General features: G+C 39.6%; 1 protein-coding gene and 1 long non-coding RNA gene across 2 annotated transcripts in view; one reads left to right on the top strand and one right to left on the bottom strand.

Moving 5' to 3' along the window:
- sardh (sarcosine dehydrogenase) overlaps nucleotides 1-17,289 on the top strand; it is a 56,928-nt gene extending 39,639 nt beyond the window's left edge. Inside the window, exons 17-21 of the mRNA XM_084746263.1 lie at nucleotides 6,849-6,942; nucleotides 10,091-10,253; nucleotides 10,554-10,722; nucleotides 12,677-12,812; nucleotides 16,926-17,289. Coding sequence (XP_084602389.1) covers nucleotides 6,849-6,942; nucleotides 10,091-10,253; nucleotides 10,554-10,722; nucleotides 12,677-12,812; nucleotides 16,926-17,054 — 691 coding nt within the window. The 3' untranslated portion in view covers nucleotides 17,055-17,289. The remainder of the gene's footprint in view (nucleotides 1-6,848; nucleotides 6,943-10,090; nucleotides 10,254-10,553; nucleotides 10,723-12,676; nucleotides 12,813-16,925) is intronic.
- Nucleotides 17,290-20,480: 3,191 nt separating this feature from the next.
- Nucleotides 20,481-21,019, bottom strand: LOC146308289 (uncharacterized). The gene is made up of 2 exons (XR_014772670.1): nucleotides 20,550-21,019; nucleotides 20,481-20,519 (listed from the first exon to the last, which is right to left on the bottom strand). It is a non-coding gene; the product is annotated as an uncharacterized LOC146308289 (long non-coding RNA).
- Between the last annotated feature and the right edge of the window lie 1,421 nt (nucleotides 21,020-22,440).

The raw sequence follows: 22,440 nt of genomic DNA, 5'->3' as shown, positions 1-22,440 counted from the left end.
AGAGCAACTGGGTTCAGGACATATGGACCTGAATGGAAGCGATTCCAAATGAATGTACGGTTGAATGGATTCAATCATGGAATAGATTAGTGATGTAACAATCCCAAAAAACTCAAGGTAAGATTATACCAAAATAAAAAGTGCAGATATATAATATTTATGACATTACCTGTCTGTCACTTTGTCCAACACTTTAGTCCAGACTGGAATATTTCAACAAGTATGGGATAGATGCCATGATATTTTACAGAGATATTCATGGTCTCCAGAGGATGAATCCTGCTGACTTAAGCTGTATTTCTACTATATGTTAATACTCGACTTCACTCGCTTTTTGTACCTCTACTTCGTTTTCCACTGCAGATGGTACCCTCTCATCATAGACAGAGCTGACCAATCAGTGGTCTGCAATGTTTTCACATCACCTTTTTAGTATCGGCTCAGTTCACGTGGAACCTCAAACGAGGTGATACCAAATAAATTACCAGGTAATATATATTGTTCATAATGGAAAACCAGAAAACGGCAAATCAAACCGAGCTGTAACGTGCGGTGGAAAATCCCTATCTGGTGGTCCTCAGACTTTTACTCTAGATCCAACAGCAGGTCAAAGTTTTCCAATAAAATATTTTGTCTAGGAATATTCCATTCAGTGTTCAGGTTTTTTGGGCTCTGATCAGTGTTCTTTTAATAGTCTGCCAGTATTTTCCTGATACAGTGTATATTACCTAAATATTGATTAAATATTTATCTGACACTGGTTATTTTATACAAGATACTTGATCCAAACGTTGAAGGTCAAAAACATTTATAAGCTTAAATTATTGAATGAAACTTTAACTTTTGATGTGATGTGAATGTGATGCCTGAGTTTGATAGAACACGATCCACTAGAGAGACGATATGCTGTATCACTCTCTGAACTCTGACAGTTTAATTTTGGCCTGTTATCCAGTTACTCTTGGATTCAACATCTATTTAGTGACAGATGATAGGATAGATCTGCTGCCACCAACGTTTGTCATTCTCACCACTTAAAATGACACAACTAAATGGATTGGGTTATAGACACATCAGTAGTTTGTGCAGACATTATTGTTACCCAGATAATGAATATTTTTGACTTTGCTGATCTCAGTTTTTACCCTCTAAACCAAAAGTTGGATGGATTGTGAAGTGCACACATTCATGTTTCCCTCAGCATGAATTTTAACAGCTTAAGTGATCCCAAAGGTGAAATATGAGATTCTAATCCAATATACTTTTGCCAAATTCAAAAAGTCTGCTACCTCTCCTTTCTGTATGTGCACAGTAAAAAAAATCTGGCAATTTTACACAGCCCTGGCTCTGTAAATGAGAACAAAAAGTGGCTCAAACCGAGACACACAAAACTATTCCTGCTGATCAGCAACAGGTTGCGCTTGTGTTTAGGGGGTGGAAAGATGCAGGGAATGAGAGGGATGATAAATCTTCCTGAATTAGCACTGAAGGGAGGGGTGTATTTGTTTGGCTACTTTAAATATCAGTAATCTTTCTTCAGAACTGTGTACTGCACCTTGAACTTTTCATCAGGTCAGGAATTTGATTTATCCAAATTTGTTTTATTACCAAATATCTGCAAAACTAATGAGATTTCTGTCAGGATCTGCTGTTTTTTTTTAAATAAACTTTAAACTTTACATTTATGTAATAACTGCACATTTCACATTTTGATTAATACGGGATTGTTATAGGCTATAACTACTTTATAGCCTCATAGCAGGTTCTGGTGTTAAAATCAAGGCCTCTCAACCTGAACTTGCTCTTCTCAGTCTCAAAGCTCAACATATCGGAGTCTGACTTTCTTCATTAAATTTCCACGATAAATAATACATTTCCTGTAGAATCTCTTCATCTGCACCGTCCGCCCTGATGACTCCCCAGTGTAAACACTGCGATGATGATTTCCAAGAACTAAATGTCAAAAACTCTGTTTAGCATATATATGGTCTTTATATTAGGTACCAAGAAATTATTAAAGTTATAAAGATATGAAGTTGTGACAGCAGTTATAGACAGTGAATGCTGTCAAAGACATGAAAGTGGAACATAAGTGGCTGTTTGCTGATTTGCTTCAAGCTCTTGAAAAGCTCCTGCTCATGTTGTTGTTGATAATGTTCAGTTACTTTCACTGTGTGCATCAGTGACACTATAGTTAGATGGAAAGTTCAGGTCAGGTAGGGACAGCAGCATGGAAACTAAGCCATGTACTGCTGTGGACACAGGAGCAAAATAGCCACTTTAATTTAAACTTAAAACACTTTAAAAAAAAAGGAGGACATAAAAAACAAATTAGATGCTATATTTAAAATAATTACTGCTTTACTTTGCCATCAGGCAGCCTTTTCTGATGAGAATGTGCTGTTAAGCCAAGTCACAAAGCAACTCTCATGTTCTGTGAGGTAAAATGACTGATTTTGACTATGGAGTTTGGTTGGATTAGAGAGCGTGATATTTGGCTTCTATAACAGTGGTTTCTGGTCAGAAGAGGCCGTCTGATGGCAAAGATAGGTGGTAAAAATATTCTAAATATAGCGTACACTTTAACTGATATTGATTGATTGGACCTTTTTTAAATGGCTAAAATACGTTTTGTTGCTGACCCTGTCCACAGCAGTACATTGCTTAACCTCTGTGTTGATGCCCTTCTCTGCTTCTCCAAACTGGGTACATGTCAATCGCCATCTACTTGACTACATCATACAGCACCACATTAAATAATCCAAACTATCCCTTTAAAATGCAAAACTACTGTGACTTGTGTAATAAATCATGTTGTGGTTTTGTGATTCTTACCATTTTTCAGAAAATTACTGAAACCCAAACTGAAAAGGTTACAGTATTCCTTTGTTTTGTTTTTTTTTACCCTCATCGATCGGACCCATCATGAATTGATTTCTTCATGTGTGGCTGAGAAATCAAGTACTAGTACAGGTGAAAATGGTGCTGCATATTCGGACATGGGATGTAGTCCAAGCTAGTCTTCTGGCTCCCTGCAGCTTTTCATTTTGTTCTTCTCTCAAAGAGCAAGCTGGGGTGCCTTTACCTCCCCCCGATCTCATTCTCTGAAGTCCTCATCTATCTTTTCTTCCCCTCTCACCTCCTCTGCTCCCCACCTCACTGTGCTCTGACTTTGTTCTTCCTCCTTACCAGCAGCAGGGTTAGGCCACCCTATGTGGGCTGTGTCGATTTCTTTTCTCCTTGAGGCTTTTCTCATCTTCTGTTCTCCCAAGTTTCTTTTCTCGGTTAGATCTTATCCAGTTCTCAGTGTCCTCCTCTTCCCCTTTTTCTGATTTTTCTGTTCCTCTCGCTTGTGTTGCTTACGTCAAACCAGAAATCGGTGCGTCACTAGCAGCAGTAGTCCCATATATGTATGTTTCATTATAGATACACAGTATCACAGTAGGGTGTTGATTGTGGAGCTCTGACTTTTCCTGAGCATCCAAAACACACTCAGCTTTTGAGTGTTTGCATTTGTTGATGTTGATGCAGATTGGCGTCTTGCTATAATGATCCTCAGCTCCTCCTCATTGTTCCTGCCACATTTAAGGAATTGCAGGAAATAATAATGACAACCTTTCTCAAAATAATGAATTAGTATCTCAAAATCATGACCTACCATCATCATTATAAGATCCTCAGTCATTATTTTAAGATACAGTCATTATTTTTGATGAATAAATCCATGTTATGACTGTTTTTAATCAGCTGCTTCAGTAAAAATACTGATTCTCCAGTTCAAGCAAAGGGTTGATGTGCAGTGATTAAACTGATCACTGTGTCTGGGGTCCTGGTAGCTCACTTCGTTGAGCGTGTCTCTGTCTCTCCTCTATCTTCTGTCTACCTTTGGCTATATTATCAAATAAAGGCACATGCCCAAAACAGTAATAGTAATATAAATTCTTCTGTTGTATGTGTCACAGCAATCCCATTGAATCTAAAGTATTTTCCTGATTAAGCATGATGATTGAATAACATCTTGAAATATTAAAATTAATCTTGGCTTAATTAATTGTTAGTTTATATTAATTGAGTAATAAAAAATAATCTCTGGAATAAATTAAATTAGTCAATAGATTAATCTACTAATTAATGGAAAAAGTTAGGTTCAGCCCTAGACTTGATACTTGAAAAAGCGCACTCAGCTCGACTGTGTTTGTGTCTCTGGATGTTGGCGCAGGTTGGGGGTCTTACTATAATGATCCTCAGCTCCTTCTCATTGTCTCTGCCACGTTTTAGGAATCACAGAAAATATACCCTCCGATGTTTGGGTTTTGTCTTCTCGAAGCAAATTGATCTCTTTAAAGCTTGAGGAGTGGGGAAATTGCGGCGTTTATGGAAATGTGTTTGTCTTCTTCCCCCAGAGACGTCTCATTCCAATTCTCCTGAGAGAGGGGAATCTGTAGAACTTGCAGCTTTTCTCTCACACAGCTTGGCAGCGCACTACAAAAGGGTGAAACTGGCACTCTGTCGTTTGCTTTGTAATTATGAACCTCATTTATAATACATGAAATTATGTGATATCCTGTAAGAGAGCTCCTTGTGTGTGTGTGCGTGTGTGTGTGTGCATCCTCTGATCCACAGCTGAGAGCCACAGTTAAGTGGCAAGTCAGAGAAACAAATTGGTGGTTGCTAGACTGCCTCACCACACACACACACACACACACACACACACACACACACACACACACACACACACACACACACACACACACACACACACACACACACACACACACACACACAGACAGACAGAGCCATTCACTGATTATATATAGCTAATTGGCCTTGCTCATGGGCTCTCGAGTCCAGTGAACAAATGCTTAAGGGAGGACAGAAACTGAAGGACAGCCTGAAGGAAATATCAGCCTGTGCATCGTACTTGAACATACTGTACATGCATGCCTGCACTCATGCATATATGCAAGAAATGTTTTATTTACACAAGACCGTATCCGCACACACACATTTCTACATCCAGCTATGACAACATCGATTGCTTTTTAGAAGAAAGGACTCCCACACAGATGCATGAACATGTACGGAGCACACAACCCGAACCCTTCCCCAAATATCTTCCACCCTGGCGTCCTGCCACGCTGTTGCAAAAATAACCTCCAGAAAAGGCCTCTACCTGCCCACTCACAAACATACAAGTAGCAAAGTAAGCTAAACTTAGTCCCTTTTTTCTGTTGACTCATCTTTATGTAATATTGATTTTGGTGTGTGTGTGTGTGTGTGTGTTTGTGGGAGAAGGTGAGATGTTGTCTTTCTACAGAAAATAATACAGATATTATTGTAATTTTGTAGTAATGTTTTTCTTTAAGATTTTAATTTGAAGAAAAAACAGACAATTTTGAGTGTTAAAGATCCACTGTGTAAAACGGATAATAATAATAATTTGTGTGGTAAAGTGCTTCACAACCATCAAAAGACAACAAAACAACAAATGATAAAAAATAAAATAGACGTCACACAATAAAAGCTTTTACAGGGATTTATTAGCAGATTTCTGCAAAAATGGAATGAACTAAATATACATAATAAGTATGTTTTCATTAGTGTATAATCTCTACAAAACGAGAATCACTGTGTTTTTGTTAACTTGCCTGAACTGTTTATATCTACAGAGATGTGGGTCCTCTTCCATGTTGTCATGTTGCACCACCATGTTTTTACAGTAGCCCAGGATGGACAAACCAAACAGTGACTCTCCTAGTAGGTTCTCCTACATGCTTAGAAGGGGAAGGTGAGGCGAGGTGTATTCAGTTAGATGTGATCTGTAGTCTCACCCCTAGATGCCTCTGAATCCTCCACACTAGTCCAGCAGCCAAAGCTTCAACAAACATCCCAATCTTATGATCTGTTTCTATGACGACTGCATGCTCGGTTTCCCAGGTGCACCAGTGAAAATACCCAAAGTGATGGTTTCACTATGTAGTGGCGCTCCTCCTTTTTTTTTTAGACCCCACTGCCACACAGAGATGTGCTGCAGAGTTACTCCAAAGAGTACTTACTGTTACTTCAAAAAGCAGATGCAGCAGTAAAACTGTATTTTACTCTATGATGTTTCATTTAGTCCATAGATCACATGTGGTTTGAACTGTGGGGGAGGGGGGGGGGGTGATCCATACAGACCACAGACCAACAGTGATCCATTACACCCCTAGATATTGTCTTGCAAATCTCTATATAGGAACATGAGTATAATTAATTTACACTGTGTTGTACAGCTCCAGGTACTCAGACACCAGCATTATCAGCTCCTTCATGTATGCTTATTTCTGTGATGCCTGCCTCCTTCTGTTTGATTGGTCAGTTCAGCATGGTGAACTCAGAGCGACAGTGCAAAATCTGTGCATGTTCACACGGGTGGCAGCTACTTCTTACCCCTAATACTGTAATAGCCACTTCCCCTCGCCACCATCCCCTCATTGGAAGGATTGGAGGCAGTGAGTTACTGCGCAATCAGTGTGAAAAGGCCTTGTGTCCCAAGGAATCTCCTCTTTGTAATTTATAGCGATCCTGGCCTTCATTATCGTCAACCTAAAATAAAAAAATAAATAACATTACTATCAGTCAAAATTGCCAATGTTATTTTTTCCACTGTTGTTCCAGCTTCCCAAAAATGTAATAAAAATTCCTCCTTTTGCTGGGGACCTCTTACAACACACTAAATGGGACCTGTTGGTCTTAAGACCCCAAAATCTGATCATTTAAGTATTAAAAACCAGTGGCACAGATGCAGTGTGAAATATATTGACCAACTACCTCTGTTGACGGTGATGGCGTGTTTCCTCTGTGTGCAGTCGAGAGGTACTTCAGGAGGTGCTGGACACAGACCTGAGCAACGAAGCTTTCCCCTTCTCTTCCCACAAAGTTGTCAACGCAGCAGGACATCAGGTAAGAACACATTATACAGTATTCACACGCACACTCGGTACCTCAACCCGTTTCTCCAGTAATTGAATGTGGCACATTTGTCAGCTTCAACACACCCTGTCAACACTAGTTAAATAAAAAATGCAGTTAATTAAACAAAAAAAGCGCATGCTGATGAGTGAAACCCGTTTATTATTTTAAAGGTTCTGTGTGTGTTTGTGTGTGTGTGTGTGTGTGTGTGTGACAGATGGCATGTCTCAAGGCATCCTTGTGACTTACTTAGATATCAAGTCTGTCCACATGTTTTGTGTCTTTCTACCTTCTTTACGCCTTCTGCCTCTTTCTGTTTTGTCCCCCGAGGTCAAACAACTCAGAACAAAGTTTATAACGCTGCTGTTGTTTACAAGCGCAGGGGAAATCATATATTTATGATTATTTGTCATTCAGTTCTCTCACAATAATGCTGAGAGGTGATGTAGCCTCGGGCAGCCAGTCAGGTTGACCTCTACACTGTTCCTGGCCTCGGATCAAAAAAAGCATGTTGTACCGGCACATGCGGCGACACATATGTCCACACACACACATACACACACACACACCGGCTCTGTCTTAGTTGCTCTTGCATGAATTATGCAATGCTCCGGTGATTGCAGTCAGCATCTTCTCACAGCTCTGCAGTAATGTTTGTGCATGTGTGTGTGGGCGTTGCTTGTGCTGTGTTCCAGCTGGTTGCCGGCCTTGTCTGGGTGACATTTTAATGGCTGCACTGCTGCGAGAACAGAGCTCTCTCTCTGCCCTCTGCTCCCCTCATAGCTCATTAGACTCTCTCTGTCTCTCCTCCTAACCCGCCAGTTGAAGCGACTGTGCTGGCATGAGTGTTAGGCCATATGACTTCATGTTTATATGCATTTTTGTACGTGTCTGTGCTGTGTGTGTGTGTTTGAAGTTTGAGTGACAGAATGCATGAGGCATGCAAGTGTCTCTGTGTGTTTGAGTTTGCTGCCTGTGTATCTGGTGGAGTGTGTTGTGCGTAAGCGCAGGCCTACATGTACTGTCCTCCCCAGAGTTTCATCGTGTACATATGGGGCCCAGGGTGATCCCTGGCTGGCCAGATGGCCTGGCTGTCACAGCACCCACTGGGGAAACTGTTGGAGAGAGTTTTCGCTCTTCATTTTTCACTCCCTTCCATATTTTCTCACCCGTTTATTTTCCTTTCCTCTTCCTTTGCCTCTTCTTTGTTTTGTTTTTTTTGTGCATTTTTCTTAATCCTAACCATTCTGGTATTTTTCAAAGTGGGTGTTATTTTCATTTTGTTTCTCTTGTGACTATAATAATCTGACAGACAAAGGAAAAATGTTAATTAAGTAGCAATCATCTCAAACATTTTGAGTTTGATGAACCCCATGGAAATCCCTGTAGCTGTTGTTGCAAACTGCATTGTATGGCAGATCCACTTCTTTTCTGATATATAAATGTGCAGACAACAGTAGACAGTACAGTGGAGGTCGGACCGATCCAATCTCATATTGGTACTGGGGGCTGATGCTGACATAATTTGCCCATTGGACTGATCCATATAACAATATGGCGCTAAACAGAGCGAAATCAGTGATAGGAACTCGCCATAGTTCTGCTGGAGTGAAGAAATGCACTAGATGGGTAAATACTTTAGTCATCCTCTTTGGGAAATTCTTCTACTAAAGGTAAAGGCCAACTTTATTATATAAAATCATACGGGGTACAATTATGCAGTCACCTTCAGTCTCTCTATTAGGAGCAGTTTAATTCTAAGCCAGGACCTGGGTGAGGGCTACTGACTGGAGAATTTACCTAGTATGGATGTTTTTGATGGTGAGGTAAACCTGAGCTCCATGCAGGCACAGTGTGAATGTATAAAATCTATACAGAAAGGTCGTGTCCGAACTGAGACTGAGACTAACCAAGTGCGCCACCATGGTGCCCTACTAGCCACCTCACTCAAAATTCCAACTATAAACCATAATGTCCTGAGCACGCTTGGAACATAAAATAGGTAACTTGGCAAACTACAAAGCACCAATGCATGATAGGAAATGAAGGCCAGCTCTCAGTGCTATCACCCTCACAAGCCAGAATCCTACAGCGCCCCACAATGATCGGAGGATGTCGTCACACAAGTCAAAGGCTCTTCAACACTAAACAAGCTTTCCAGATGGTAAAAACTGTGACTGGATGTGAACATAGTCAGTCAACATCAGCTGTCACAGAACGTTTCACTACTAAACTGAAGTTCAGGTGCAGCCTCATGTAATCTAATACACAATACCAATACTACTAATACTAACACTGATGATAATAATATAATAATGTATGGATTGGTGTTTCTCTACATGGGATTTCAGCTTTAGTATGCCTGTGTGCATCCTAGACATGTAGGGGAAAATGCAAGAAGACAGTTTGGGTCTGCAAGTTTCCAAATTGCAAAAATAAAATGACAAGATACACACTGTGCAGTTTCCATGGGCTGACATTATCAGACAAACAGCAGGTAATTGTTCCACAGCTGCTGAGCAATTCACAACAGCAGCTTCAGGGATTTCAAGGGGGCTACTTCCTGTGTTTGCTTGCAGTTTGAAGGACACGTTTTTTGAGATGATATCTGTTAAATTGAGGCTTTTTGGAAAGCTGTGGGAGGTTTGCACCCTTCACCCTATTCAACGCTGCTCTTGCTGCGTTTTGCTCGTCATGTTTTCGTGACCAGTTCTTATTCACAGTTGATGAAATTATGACAATAACGTTTAGGTTGATAAATATTTTCCCTTTTCATTCTTCTAGCTTCAGTGCCTCAATTTTGTTGTCTGTCAGTCTTATACATTTCATCTCTCTGGCCCTGTCTCTACCCACTCCTTCACTATTTTTCATTCTGTTTTCTTTCACCTCTCTCCCTGCTTAATCTCCTTCCCATCATTCCCACCTCTCAACCCTCAGGTGTTTTTTTAATATCTTTCAGGGCAACATCCATTTCTAAAGGGAGATTACAGCTTCCCCTGTTTCCCTCTTTGTGCCCCTTATCTTATCCTTGAATCTTTTCTATTCCAAATCTGTTCTGCAGAGACATGGCGGCTCGGTCCTCTATGTGCCGCTCTCCATCTCTCTCTAAGCCCTTCTCTCTCACCCCTCTCTTCTCCAGGTGCGAGCTATGCGTCTGTCGTTTGTGGGAGAGCTCGGCTGGGAGCTGCACATTCCCAAAGACTCTTGCCTTCCAGTCTACCACGCTGTCATGGCTGCTGGCGCAAAGCACGGCATCATCAACTCAGGCTACAGGGCCATCGACTCTCTCAGCATAGAGAAAGGTAACATAAATAACCAACATGAACATACAGACTCAGCTCAGGTGGAGTTTTATCCTGTAAATAAAACATTTGACTGTGATCCTGCAGGTTCATTACCTAGTATTTTTCCATCTTTAGTATAAAATATTGATTAGTGCAGCTTTAGAGTATGTTTGCATTGATCTTAAGCTTTTTAGGGAATTCTGCACAAATTAACTTGAAGCTTAAAGTACTTCTTGATCAAAATAAACAGTTCTCCACCTTTCTTTCAGTGCTTCTCACAACTAAAGCCTTTGCTTCTTCTCTTCCTCTCTTTATCAGGGTACAGACATTGGCACGCTGACCTTCGCCCAGATGACACACCTTTGGAGGCGGGATTAGCCTTCACCTGCAAACTGAAGAGTTCAATCCCGTTCCAGGGCCGTGATAGGCTGGAGAAACAGAAGGAGGAAGGGTTGAAGAGGCGCATTGTCTGCTTCACCACTGATGAGTTAGTAAAAAGCCTGAGGTTGTGTGCTCGTCAGAAAGAAATGAATGAAAAGGACATATCGTCTCTGCGACAGCTTGAATATTGTAGGACACCTAGCACAACCTAAAATAATTTAGAGAATGGTCTTACTCAGAGAACAGAAGCCTTGTGGTATGTTCAGAGCATCAGTCTTTTTCAGTGGAAGCTGGCGACATGAAGCCAGAAGCTGACCTCCAGCACTTGCCACTGCATTTTTGGCATGACACGTTATTTGTCAAAATTGAGCAGGCCTCAACTTTTATTAGTGACCTGATGACTCAGTGACGCATGTACCAATTATATGTTTTGGTTTTGCCACTTTCATCTCCCCACGATTCCTGTGCTGCGTAAACAATGGGAGTAAAACGTATTCTTGCCTGGTGACTAAATATGCATTATGGATGAGTATTGAGAACCGTTAATAAAACCAGAACCGGCTCTTGACTGGTCAGTACTGAAATATCGATTACGTCCCGAACAAATAATACTGGCATCATATTTATGTAATGTTACATAAACAGCCAACTGGGCAAAACTTTCAAAAATGTGGGCTCGCTTCACTAAAAAAAAAAAGTAATGAAATAACTGTCAAATCTTTTCCTATGTTTTCATGTGATGTCTTTATTTTGTGCACCACGTTATGGCGAACAGTATCAATAAGAGTATTACCAAGTATCTGCATCAGTAAGCAGTATCAGAATCAATATTGGTATCAGTAAATTCCTAGTGATACCTATTCCTTATGTGCAGTACTGAAAAAGTCTAGGCTCTTTAGTTCATTTTCTTTTAGCTGCATCATTGTACACTGTAAAGTTGCTCTGGTATTGCATTTTTCTAAGTGGCTCTCAAAATCACCAAACCCAAACTAACTGTAGTAGAACCAGAGAAGAGTGATGGAGAGGGCAGCGTGACGCCAGACAGCGACTGACAGTGCTGTCAGTAGCCTGCAGGAGAGATGCTCTGTGGTGCTATGAGCAGGACACACACTGTTTCTTTATCTGACTGTGTGGAAATCTGATGTTTTCACATCATAGATGACAAGCAGACTGACACGGGAGTTCAGTGTGGCGCTGAACTGAAAAAACAGCACAGCCCTAAAAAAGACCATGTGTATGGTTTCGATGCTTAAGCCCTGTGCCTCAGATAAACTGTGTAACAGGATGGAAAAACAGTTTAATTGAATATTCTTAAAATTTCCCAGCTGTGATTTTTTTTTTTTACATGCCAGAGGTTTTTTTTTAGCAAATACTAGGGGTGGGAATCTCTTCGCAGCTCACGATTCGATTGGGTTTTAAATTTTTGATCATTGACTTTTCTTCATCGAGTCATAATCTGCCAAGAGACAATTGCAATGCATCAGAATGCATTTCCCCCCATCCCTAGTAAATACAGGCCTGAAACTAAAACTGAAATTCTGTTACAATTTAAAATATTTCAACTGTTATATGTAAATCTAAGATGTAATTTCACCAGCTCATGGTTTAGGCATCATTAATGTTTTACCTTCAGCTGGAGAGTTACATCCTCAAATGAGTTTTATAAACCTTACCTGTATCAAAACCAGTTCAGCTCAAAAATTCATGAGGGCCAGCTAAAAATAAATGTTCTTCTCTTCTCCTGACCGTATTTAAATGTTGGAGATGGAAGCACACAACAATAGCAGTTAGCTATCATGAAAACATTTTCTTCTTTATGTGAGATGTTGTGTTTGGGTCTGACAGCTGTGATCGGGGTAAATACATGTACTTTTGCATATATAGGTGAATCTTGTGTGTGCAGTTTACAGTCAGCAGACTTCTGTTCGTGTTACTGCACACATGAACAGATTAAAATTAAATATGCTCTGGATTCAAGACCAGCTTCGATTAAATAAGTTGATTTTGTGAGTGAGTGAAATAATAATTAAACACTCTGTCTCTCTCTCTCTCTCCACCAGGAAAGTGCCAATGTTTGGTCTTGAGGCTATTTTCCGTAACGGTGTTCCCGTTGGTCACCTGCGACGTTCTGACTATGGCTTCTTCATTGACAGAACTATTGGTTATGGATACATCCGCAACCCCGATGGAGGAGTGGTAAAGGACTTAAACACACGCACACTTACACATATACATGTACTCTTTTATAGTTCTGCGCTTAATTATTTTCTGCTCTGTTGTCATTTAAGCTTCAACACTTTTTTTGTTTATATTATATATATTTCTATCTTTAAATTACAAATATTTTGCTTTTCAACTCCTGCATATCGGGCAGATTGACTCGGCAGGATTGATACATGAATTCTCACAAGCTGCTCATTTGGTGTTGATTCCTTTAAAAAGCTATCGATGCATATTTAGCTGGCCTGTGTCACATGACTACAGAGACCAATGAGAGATTAGAAATGAGTCACACAGTCACACATTTCTGCATTAAATTTGTGGCAGAAGAGAAATATAGCATGATCTGGTGCTAATTTTTACCTGTAGTTAGGAATACAGCAAGAAGAGAGCGACACAGCAACAACTTGACTAACTTCTTCAAACATTTAAAGAAAGCCAGAAAGTTATAAGGAGACTGAACAAAAACAAGAAGATAATTATTCAATTTATTATCATTTTTATTATAGTGTTTCTGTAAAATGGTCCTGCCATACCCAAAATTAAAAATGCCACAGCCAAGTTTGAAATCTGAAAATCTTCTGAGGTCCATTCAAACCTTTAATCACTCTGATCAGCTCTAATGGGTCACTAAATACAAGGTAACAACAGTGAAATTAGATCTGAAAATAACAAAAGAATAACACAGTTTAAATCCCATGGCTTGGTTTTATCAGTCCTGTTTTTTAATTAATCATTAATATTTTATGGTAGCTTCAAACTTTAAAACTGATACTTAAAATTGTTTTATTTATTTATTTGATGACCTCTCAGGCAGTACTTTCTTTGCCCACCAGGGGGTGCAGCCCCCACTTTGGGAATCACTGAAATAGACTTTTTATTATTAGCACAAATGTTTTTATTTAATTGTACTCATATTTACTTTGTCATGAATTTGTTATTATTGGCCAGTGTGTCATGTGATTTTCCGATCCTTTTTTCAAAAAGTCTGACATCATTTTTGAAGTATTTCATATCAGTTTTAAAAATGATCAGTTTCTGTATCTGTACTGGAAAAATTGTGACAGAAGTGTTGATATTATATCAAACTTTAAAGGTTTGGCATGAAAGATAGTCTACGTATAACACCAGTATGACACCAGTATAACACCATATCTCATTCTCTTAGTCCTCAGATGAGTATAGATGGTTGTGCTTTTGCATATATGAATGTGTTTTTGTAGGTACTTCAGGTATTATCAGCTGTCTGTCAGGTCCCACCATTCACTTCACACTGAATAATAAGTGGTATTGGCCAGCCAGCACACAGTCTTTGTGTGTGTGTGTGTGTGTGTGTGTGTGTGTGTGTGTGTGTGTGTGTGTGTGTGTGTCTCCTGATGATAATACAGATACACACAGAATAACAGATGGAACATCAAACAGGCAGATGGAAGCAGCAAGAGAGAAACAAAAAGTTATTGGTTGAAGTGTTGCGCTCAAAGGCAAAGCTAATTTTTTTTAGATTCTGAAAAACAGAACAATCCTGTGATTTGTCAGGGTGTTTAGATATGTATCTGTGAGTGTGTACTCAATAGGCACACACACTGTGTGCATGTGTGTGGTAGCATGTCTGCCATTGTCTTTGTGTGTGTTCATTGGTTTAATATGCAGAGTCGTGACCATCAAAACAAAGAGGATTGACCCGTCTTTGCTTTGTTGAGCACTTCAGGAAATGCACTCACATGCGGACACGTGCGCAGACACACACACACAGACTCACACAGGTCTGTGGGATCTAGTCTCCTGTCAGTCAGTATTACAGAGCACATCCCCTACGATCACATCACTGGCTTCAGCAGAAATAAATGTGAGTGAGTGAGAGGTGTCTCTTTTCCTTTTTCCTTCCTTCCTTCCCTTTTTGTTTATTTCTTTATTTTTTACACTACATGTCCTTATTACATCTTTTCACTCTGTTGCTTATGTGTCTTTTTTCAATTCATCATTTCACTGCTGCTGCTATGCCATTTAATTTATCCCAGTACAGTAATGTACATGCATCAGTGGCCAGTTTACTCAGTGTTTCCTGGAAAAAGATGTGGTGATATTGTTACACTTGTGTCTACTACAGCACCAAATAATTGTGGGCAAGATGTTAAATGAGGTGAAGTCATTCCAGTCACAGTGACACAGCAGGTGTAACTTCTTAAACTTCTGTAATTTCAATCAGGAGAGACAAAGATAATTGGTTGTTACACAGATGATATTTGATGATTCGTCTTGACAGAAAGTCTTAGACTCTACAGGGAGATTTTGTAATTGAGGGGCGTCTGAGCAGTAGCAGAAAGATAAATCCCCCCATGGAGTCCAGACTCTGGTGGTGTTGGTGGCTGATGACCCTGCTGGGACTAATAGGCTGATAAAATGATGAAGCTGATGAATCTGCAAAGACTGGGCGGTGATGGGGAGTGGAGGGGTGCTCATTACCAGCAGCATGAATGACAGAGAAACATTAATAAGACAGCAGCAAGATGACAGGCAACAATGAAGGTGCGTCGCCGTGGTATTGGTTAGACATGACCGGTTGATAGATGTCCTGCCCCTTTTGGAACCTCAGCTTTCTCCTTCGTGTTTTCTGTACTCATGTTGTGTCTAGAAGGAAAGCTGAGATTTGAACTCTCGTGCATGCAAACTTGAATTAGCACAGAAGCGCTTCAGCAATGGCGGATTTCCCAGAGAGGCTCTAAATGTTCAGACAGTCGTAGTTCGATTGAGAACAAAAATTGTTCCTACATAAAACTGCTCACAACAAGGTCTGTGGACTATCTTTAGTAACAGTCCTGATCTATGGAAAGAGACATCAGTATTGGGTTGTTTAAAATGTTTTTTTGTTTTGTTCTTGCAGCTTTGAGCCAAGTGTCATCTAATTCTATTATATTTGAGAGAATACAGGCATCTCTATAGTCGATATCTCCAAATCTCAGCAAAATCTAGATATGTGTTTTTGATCTTTTAATCAGAAATTGCAGAATGAGACACTGTTGACTCTGTTTAAAATCTTTTTAGACAGCTAGCACAAATGCCAGTGCTAAGTGTGAATTACACTGTTCTTAACAATGAAAACTTTGCCTCGCAAATCATGAGACACTTACTTGCAGGAAGGCACATTAGACATAAATGTCTGCAGTGGGTGCTGTTAATGAAGTGTAACTGATTTCTTATAATTAAGAGGAACACGCACACTGATATCTCAATGTGTTGCAATAGAAAAATGTGACTAAAACTTTTATATAGACATAGAATGAACTTCATTTCACTGTAGAAGCCTGTTATCATTTTATGTCTCAATAGGGTACAGTGATGTGTCAGAGCACTTCAGGGCTGCTTTTAAAAAAATCAGGAACTGAGAGGGTTGTGAGTAAACAGTGAGTACAGCCCATTACAGATCCTTTTGTCAGTTGATGTTAAAACTGGCCTTCAGTCTCACATCATTGCAGTGTGAGTAATAATCGTCCATTCACACTGAGACAAGGACATCAGCGATGTTCCTGGTGTGCCTTTTGCTGTAATGTCATATGGCTGCAGACGTTTGTCCCTGAATAAGGTCTTTTGACCACAGTAATGTTCCCTCTAAAAACCTTCAACAGGAAAGTAGTAAAAACTAAGCGGTGATGAGAGTGAGCTCTGTGTGTGTGTGTATATGTGTGTGAGTGATAGAGAGACGGAGTGACTGATCAGTGGGAGAGCTGCAGGGAGGGAAAAGGTAGTCAGTCGGAGAAAATTAGCTCTCTGGGTTACGAGGGAGCTGACATTGACTCATGAGTGAATGAATTGCTTTCAGTGTTTTATAACTCCTGCGCCTCTTCTCTTCTGTCAGATATGAACGCCGTGAAATCGCCCATTCCGGAGCGCTCTGCCGGTTGGAAACACTATTTTTATAAAGACTGTGGATTAATTGGTCGTCTCATTTCCACTCTGTTTAATCTCCGTCGTCTCCTTGTAGTCTCCCAAAATATTGAAATTCCCTCCCCCCTCCACTCCTTTTCTTGCTTATCTCCCCCGTCATTTTCTAATTTTTACCCGTCTCTCTGTTTCTCTTCCTTTCTTTATCAGGTGAGTGCCGATTTTATAAAGAGCGGCGAGTTCACCCTGGAGAGGATGGGAGTGACGTACAAGGCCAAGGCCCACCTCAAATCTCCATTTGACCCAGAGAATAAACGTGTCAAGGGCATCTATGCTTGAGAACGACCACACATGTAAAAACACTCAGGCTGAGGGTTTTTTTTACATGCAGGTGCAGCTGTTTTAGTCTTAACCTCTCTGTGAAATACAAGGTAGCTCAAATGTTGATATTCCAGTTGTATCTGTGATTTGAAAATGGAGGGGATTTGATGGAACTTTAAAATTTAGCTTTCTATAGATGGTCTAGAATCTGTATCAAGATATCAAAGAGGTGCCGATTAAAAACTGACATGAATTTTCGTTGTTAAGCTCCACATTTTTATAACCACTCTGGGGTTGACAGTATCAGTGTTCTCAAGACAAATTCCATCTTATTATCTCCAAAATCAGAATCAGGAACCAGAAATACTTTGATCTCTGGGGGGGAAACTGGGTAGCTTGTTGTTTGAATAACAATGGCCGGTTGTTGCTGGGTAGACTCGTTGGATGGTAGGCTGTGATGCACTTCATAAACCCATCCATGTCCTCTCCATGTGGCTCAGAGTGCAGAGTGCCTGTGTCTGTCAACTCAAGACAGCCCTGAAGTGTCCCACAGACGACCTCAGACCATCTCCTCACTATCTTTGTGTTCATAGGCAGACTTGCAGTCCATCTGCGAACACAAAGGCCATGAGGAGATGGTTGGAAGAAGCCATATAATCATGTATGTTTTATCATCACATCTGGGTAAACTGATCCAGTTAACTTTTAATGAACCTGCATCTCTGCTGGATTGATTTCAAAGACTCTAACGGGTTGCAGAAAGACTCCAGCACACTGTCTAACTTGCAATATATAATTTATTTGCGACGTTTCTGTACTAGACCTTCATCAGGCTTGACAGTGTGCGGGAGACCTTTCGCAAGTTTTTGGTCCTCTCTTCATCGCACCTGTCTTGTTTAATGGATGTGCAAAGTTTTTCCTTTGTTTCTAAAGACTCTTACAGCACATTAATGGTTTTTAGTCAGTTTTAGAAATAGAAACTAAACTGAACAATCCTTGTTTATGTCGAAACCATCATTAGTCAAATCAGTATGTAGAACGGGGCCTTAATCTGTCCATGTGATTGCCGTTTTCTAACAGGGAAGCTGTATTTGTGATTTTTAGGCCTGCAATGAAAACGGTGCTAAGCCTTAACACTAGATAGCTCAGGGAGTCTTAATCTGTCTTAATGAAGAACTAGCAGCAAGCATAACAGTGAACCTAGTTCAGATTATTTGAAGTTACCTATTGATAGTCATTGTGTAACTACAATAGATGGTGGTCGATCACCACAGTTTGAAGAAGCATAGGGGAGTACCAGCACACAAGCAAAGCAATGACGTCTTATGAATGGGTCACCCACAAAACATTTTAGCCCCTTAAAAAAAGGTCACCCGAAAAAAAAAAAAATCAGTATCAGTTCACGTGTGTGCTGTATTTAGAATATTTTAACCACCTAATCCTGCAATTAGACAGTGTTTTCCAAAGGGAAACGGCCATTATACAAGCCAAATAATGTTCTCTTCAAACCAACCAAACTCCAGAGGTGAAATCAGTAATTTTACGTCAGAACACATAAGTTGCTGGTTTTCCACAACCTTGATCTGTTAGTTTGTTTGTGTTAATGTGTGAATCAAGGGTTTTAAGATTCACTGAAACCATGCAATAACACAAACAGACTGAGACAACTCTCGTGTAGAGTTTGGTCGGTTTGTAGAGTTTGATGTTTGGCTTGTATAATGGAGGTTTCCCATCAGAAAAGGCATACACTTTAACTGACTGATTCTTTGTTTTTTTGGGTGGACCTTTATTTAAATGGCTAAAATACCTTGTGCTGCTGATCCCGTGTACAGCAGTACATCACTTAGCTTCTGTGCTAGGAGCACACACAGCCGCCCCCCATGTAATCGAAATGCTGATAATGGGACTAAAGATACAATTATAGACACGTGTGTGCAAACACCATCATTTCTTAATTAGTGACCAGGGCCTCTGTGCACTTCAGCTGAAGAGAACTGCTTCTACCTCTGTTAGAAACATGTTAATTTACCATCCAGTCATTTATTGTAATTTTGTCCTTAAAGTGCCTGACATATTACATTGTAGTGCTGTAACATTTCATTTCTAATATATCCTATGAGGCTGCAGACTTATGTATTAGGGAATAAAAGTATTGTCAAACTATACGCTAACCCTGCAGGCAGCATGAGTCAGATTACAGTGACTGATGTTTGGGCTGATAACAATGACTAAAAACAGAGTTTGACTTGCTTGTATGGGATCTAAATCTTAGGCAGACAGCCCGAGTGTTTATCAGAGTTGGATGGAAAGGGAGGAAAAAAAACACCCGGGGGCATTTTGTACCAGCCGGGGACAAAACACTGCTGGAGAAAAATGACAGAAAAAGACAAGAGTTATCAGAAAGCAGCTGTTACAGATTGAACCCTCTTGTTTTCTGATCTGCTGCCCCGCCCCCCCCGCTGCTGTAGTCAGCGGTGATAGACTGCTATGGCTGCTGCTTGCAAACTTAATTCTCTTAGTTTAGTTTTTTAATAGATGCATTGTTATTTTTAATAAAGCTATCTACCAATTCAGGCGTTCTTAAGAGCTCTTGTTTTGTCTTGTTTTGCTGTTAAATTAACATCTTGTGCATCTGCTTTATACAGTAAATCCCTGCAAGCAGTCCAGGGGGCATAATCACTCTCCTTTTACTGTCAAGCGTCAGCAGCAAGCAATAAGAAACAGCACACTGGAAAAACGCCTCATTAATTAATACAGTACTCTCAATTCAAAATGTGAACTTAGTACAGCAGAGTATGTCAGGACTGTATTGTAGGACTAATTATAATGTAAATGATGGTGAATCACTTAGTTCTGGAGAAAGGTGGTTGATTGTTGAGTCTCATTCCCAGGTTGTCAAATACAGACTTAACAATCAACCATTTTACCGACCTGTGATCGGCCATCATGGGCTAGATGGGCTAGAAACAGAGCCAAGAGGAGGAGCAGAAGTCTAGTTTTCTCTCAAGACCACTTGAATCACAATATGCTGAAAGGTTTTTATGGAACATTTCCCCAGTGACGCCAGAAAAACTGCTTATCCCAGCTTAAAGGGATAGTTCAGATTATTTGAAATGGGGTTGTATGAGGTACTTATCGACAGTCAGAGTATTACTTACTCAACACGGTTTTTAGAAGGTAAATGTCTTATTATGAATTGAGTTTCAGTGGGAATAACTAATTTAAACGGCAAAAAAGAAAAGAAGTCACTCGTATAACACCTTGATATGTGATTCATGTCTTCAAAGCAGGTGCAGGTATGTGTGGTAATCAAATATGTTTTGTTGATTCTTTGTGTTAATATGTGTGTCTACAAGCTAACTACAAAATGTAGTTTCTGTTCAGATGCTTAACATAGAATTTGATTAATAATTCTATTTTCTTTCTGGGTTAACATCCACTCACTGAAACCGTTTAGGCCAAACAATCACCAAAGTTCTCTCTCTCTACACACACACACACACACACACACACACACACACACACACACACACACACACACTATGCGAACAGCAGCCAAAATGAGCACAAGAGTAAGAGGAAGGCATCTGTATGTATAGCTACTACTTGCCTCTCAGATGTGTGTTGCTGCACGTTCTGCACAAAATGTTTACTAATGTGGAGTGATTCATTGATTCTGCCCAGAAGGCCATTAATCATTGAAATGGTTGTTCTCAGTAGTGGCTTAGGTTAATAACAAGATTTATATGTGGGAAATGTGAAACAGACTGATAAAACACTATCACCACTGGTCCACTACAATATGTCCAGAGGATTTTTTTTTTCTAATTCAGTTTATAGCATTTCTCTTCCTGCCATAGTGTAATGTGAATTTGCAAAACAGATAGAAAGCAGGTGAAATTGATTCTTTAATTGAAAAAAGTATAAATTCTCTTAAATATGCATCTTGAAATTGTTATTCTTGTTGTTATTGTTTTAAAAAGGATGTTGAGGATAAGGATGTGTATCAGTTATTCTGTCCAAAGCAATTTGTGTATGAATAAATTCCTTTTTAACTGCCAACATTGTTACTTTTATTATTTAACACACAAAATAATACAATGACACACAGGAACATTTAACAAAAAAAGTGAAAATTACAGTGCTACATTAAGTTCTAAAGTGATGAATTGGAATTAAAGTAATTTCTTTTTCTTTTTTTTTGTGATCTCAAGTCATTCATGACAAAACTGTTTATTACAGACTCAAATTATTCACAGAATAACATAATGTTACATGTTTTTTAGTTATTATCAGAATCGAACACAGTAAATATGAAAATGTTGCAAAATCGTACTTATTAACTTTTAATGCAATGCAGCAGAGGTTAAAGGGTAATTAATGTATTTTTCAAACTGGATCCAATTTTCCCATGTTCCTCTTTCTAGGTGACTAATGGGGACAACAGTTTTTGAAATTTGTCCAAAGTCTGTCCAGTAAAAGTGCTTGTTTTTGCTACTAATGAGCCCTTATTGTTATTTTAATTGTCTGACAACTTTACAGAAAGGCTCACTACAAAGATAGACTTTTTTTTTTTAAAGAGTAAGCTACATTTTGTTTAACCATAAAAAGCTGTTTAATTTCTCACCAGACTCGCTGTTACAATCCTGAGGTTGTATGAACATTTTCTGTGAATTTGAGTCTGTGCTTTAAACTGTGCGTGTCGTGTGTGATGGGCTGCAGGCTGATTGAATGATTGACTGTGTCAGTGTGCAGGTTGTTCCAGGAAGCTGATTGGTTCCAGCCTCCAATTTTGTGGTTTAAAAGGCTGGTTTTCATCAGCTGCTCTGGGCTCTTCTCCCTCCACTTCCAGCCAGAATGCCAGCCAACAGCTTTTGTAATAGACTTGCTAAATAACTTTTTGTTTATTATTTTGCAGTTTGCCAACCCCGAAGCTAAATTATTTGAATAAAACCTTGTTAAGGGCTTCAAATTCCTAACCCTGGGAAGAGGGAAGTCTAATTTTTTCATGTTGGCAGGTCATATTATGAACTGGTGGCTCATCCAGGATATGAAGTGGGGATCTCTCAGCAATTTTATTATAAAAAAGACACCTTATTCAAACTATGGAAACAAAACTCACTAAAACAATTTTTACTGTTCCAAAATGACCAAATATGGTTTGATTGAAATCAACCCTTTATTAACTGCATTAGATGTGAAATTATTCTGGCTTGACATGCCGTTTCTCCCCACTGCTTCCTGATGCCCTACCTCCCTCACACTTCTTTCCTAATATTTTCATTTTGAACGCAATAAATTGAGGGTGTAATTAGACCAAACCAGAGATGATGATTGTTGGAACAGTGGAAAAACAACTCCAGATATTTTTGATGAGTTTTATTTTGTTTGTGTCAAGTTTGCA

Source organism: Lutjanus erythropterus, chromosome 20 (assembly GCF_056507025.1).
Source record: "Lutjanus erythropterus isolate fLutEry1 chromosome 20, fLutEry1.hap2, whole genome shotgun sequence".
NCBI classification, from domain to species: domain Eukaryota; kingdom Metazoa; phylum Chordata; class Actinopteri; order Lutjaniformes; family Lutjanidae; genus Lutjanus; species Lutjanus erythropterus.
The sequence above is the reverse complement of the archived record's forward strand: the minus strand, read 5'-3'. Positions and strand labels throughout refer to the sequence as shown.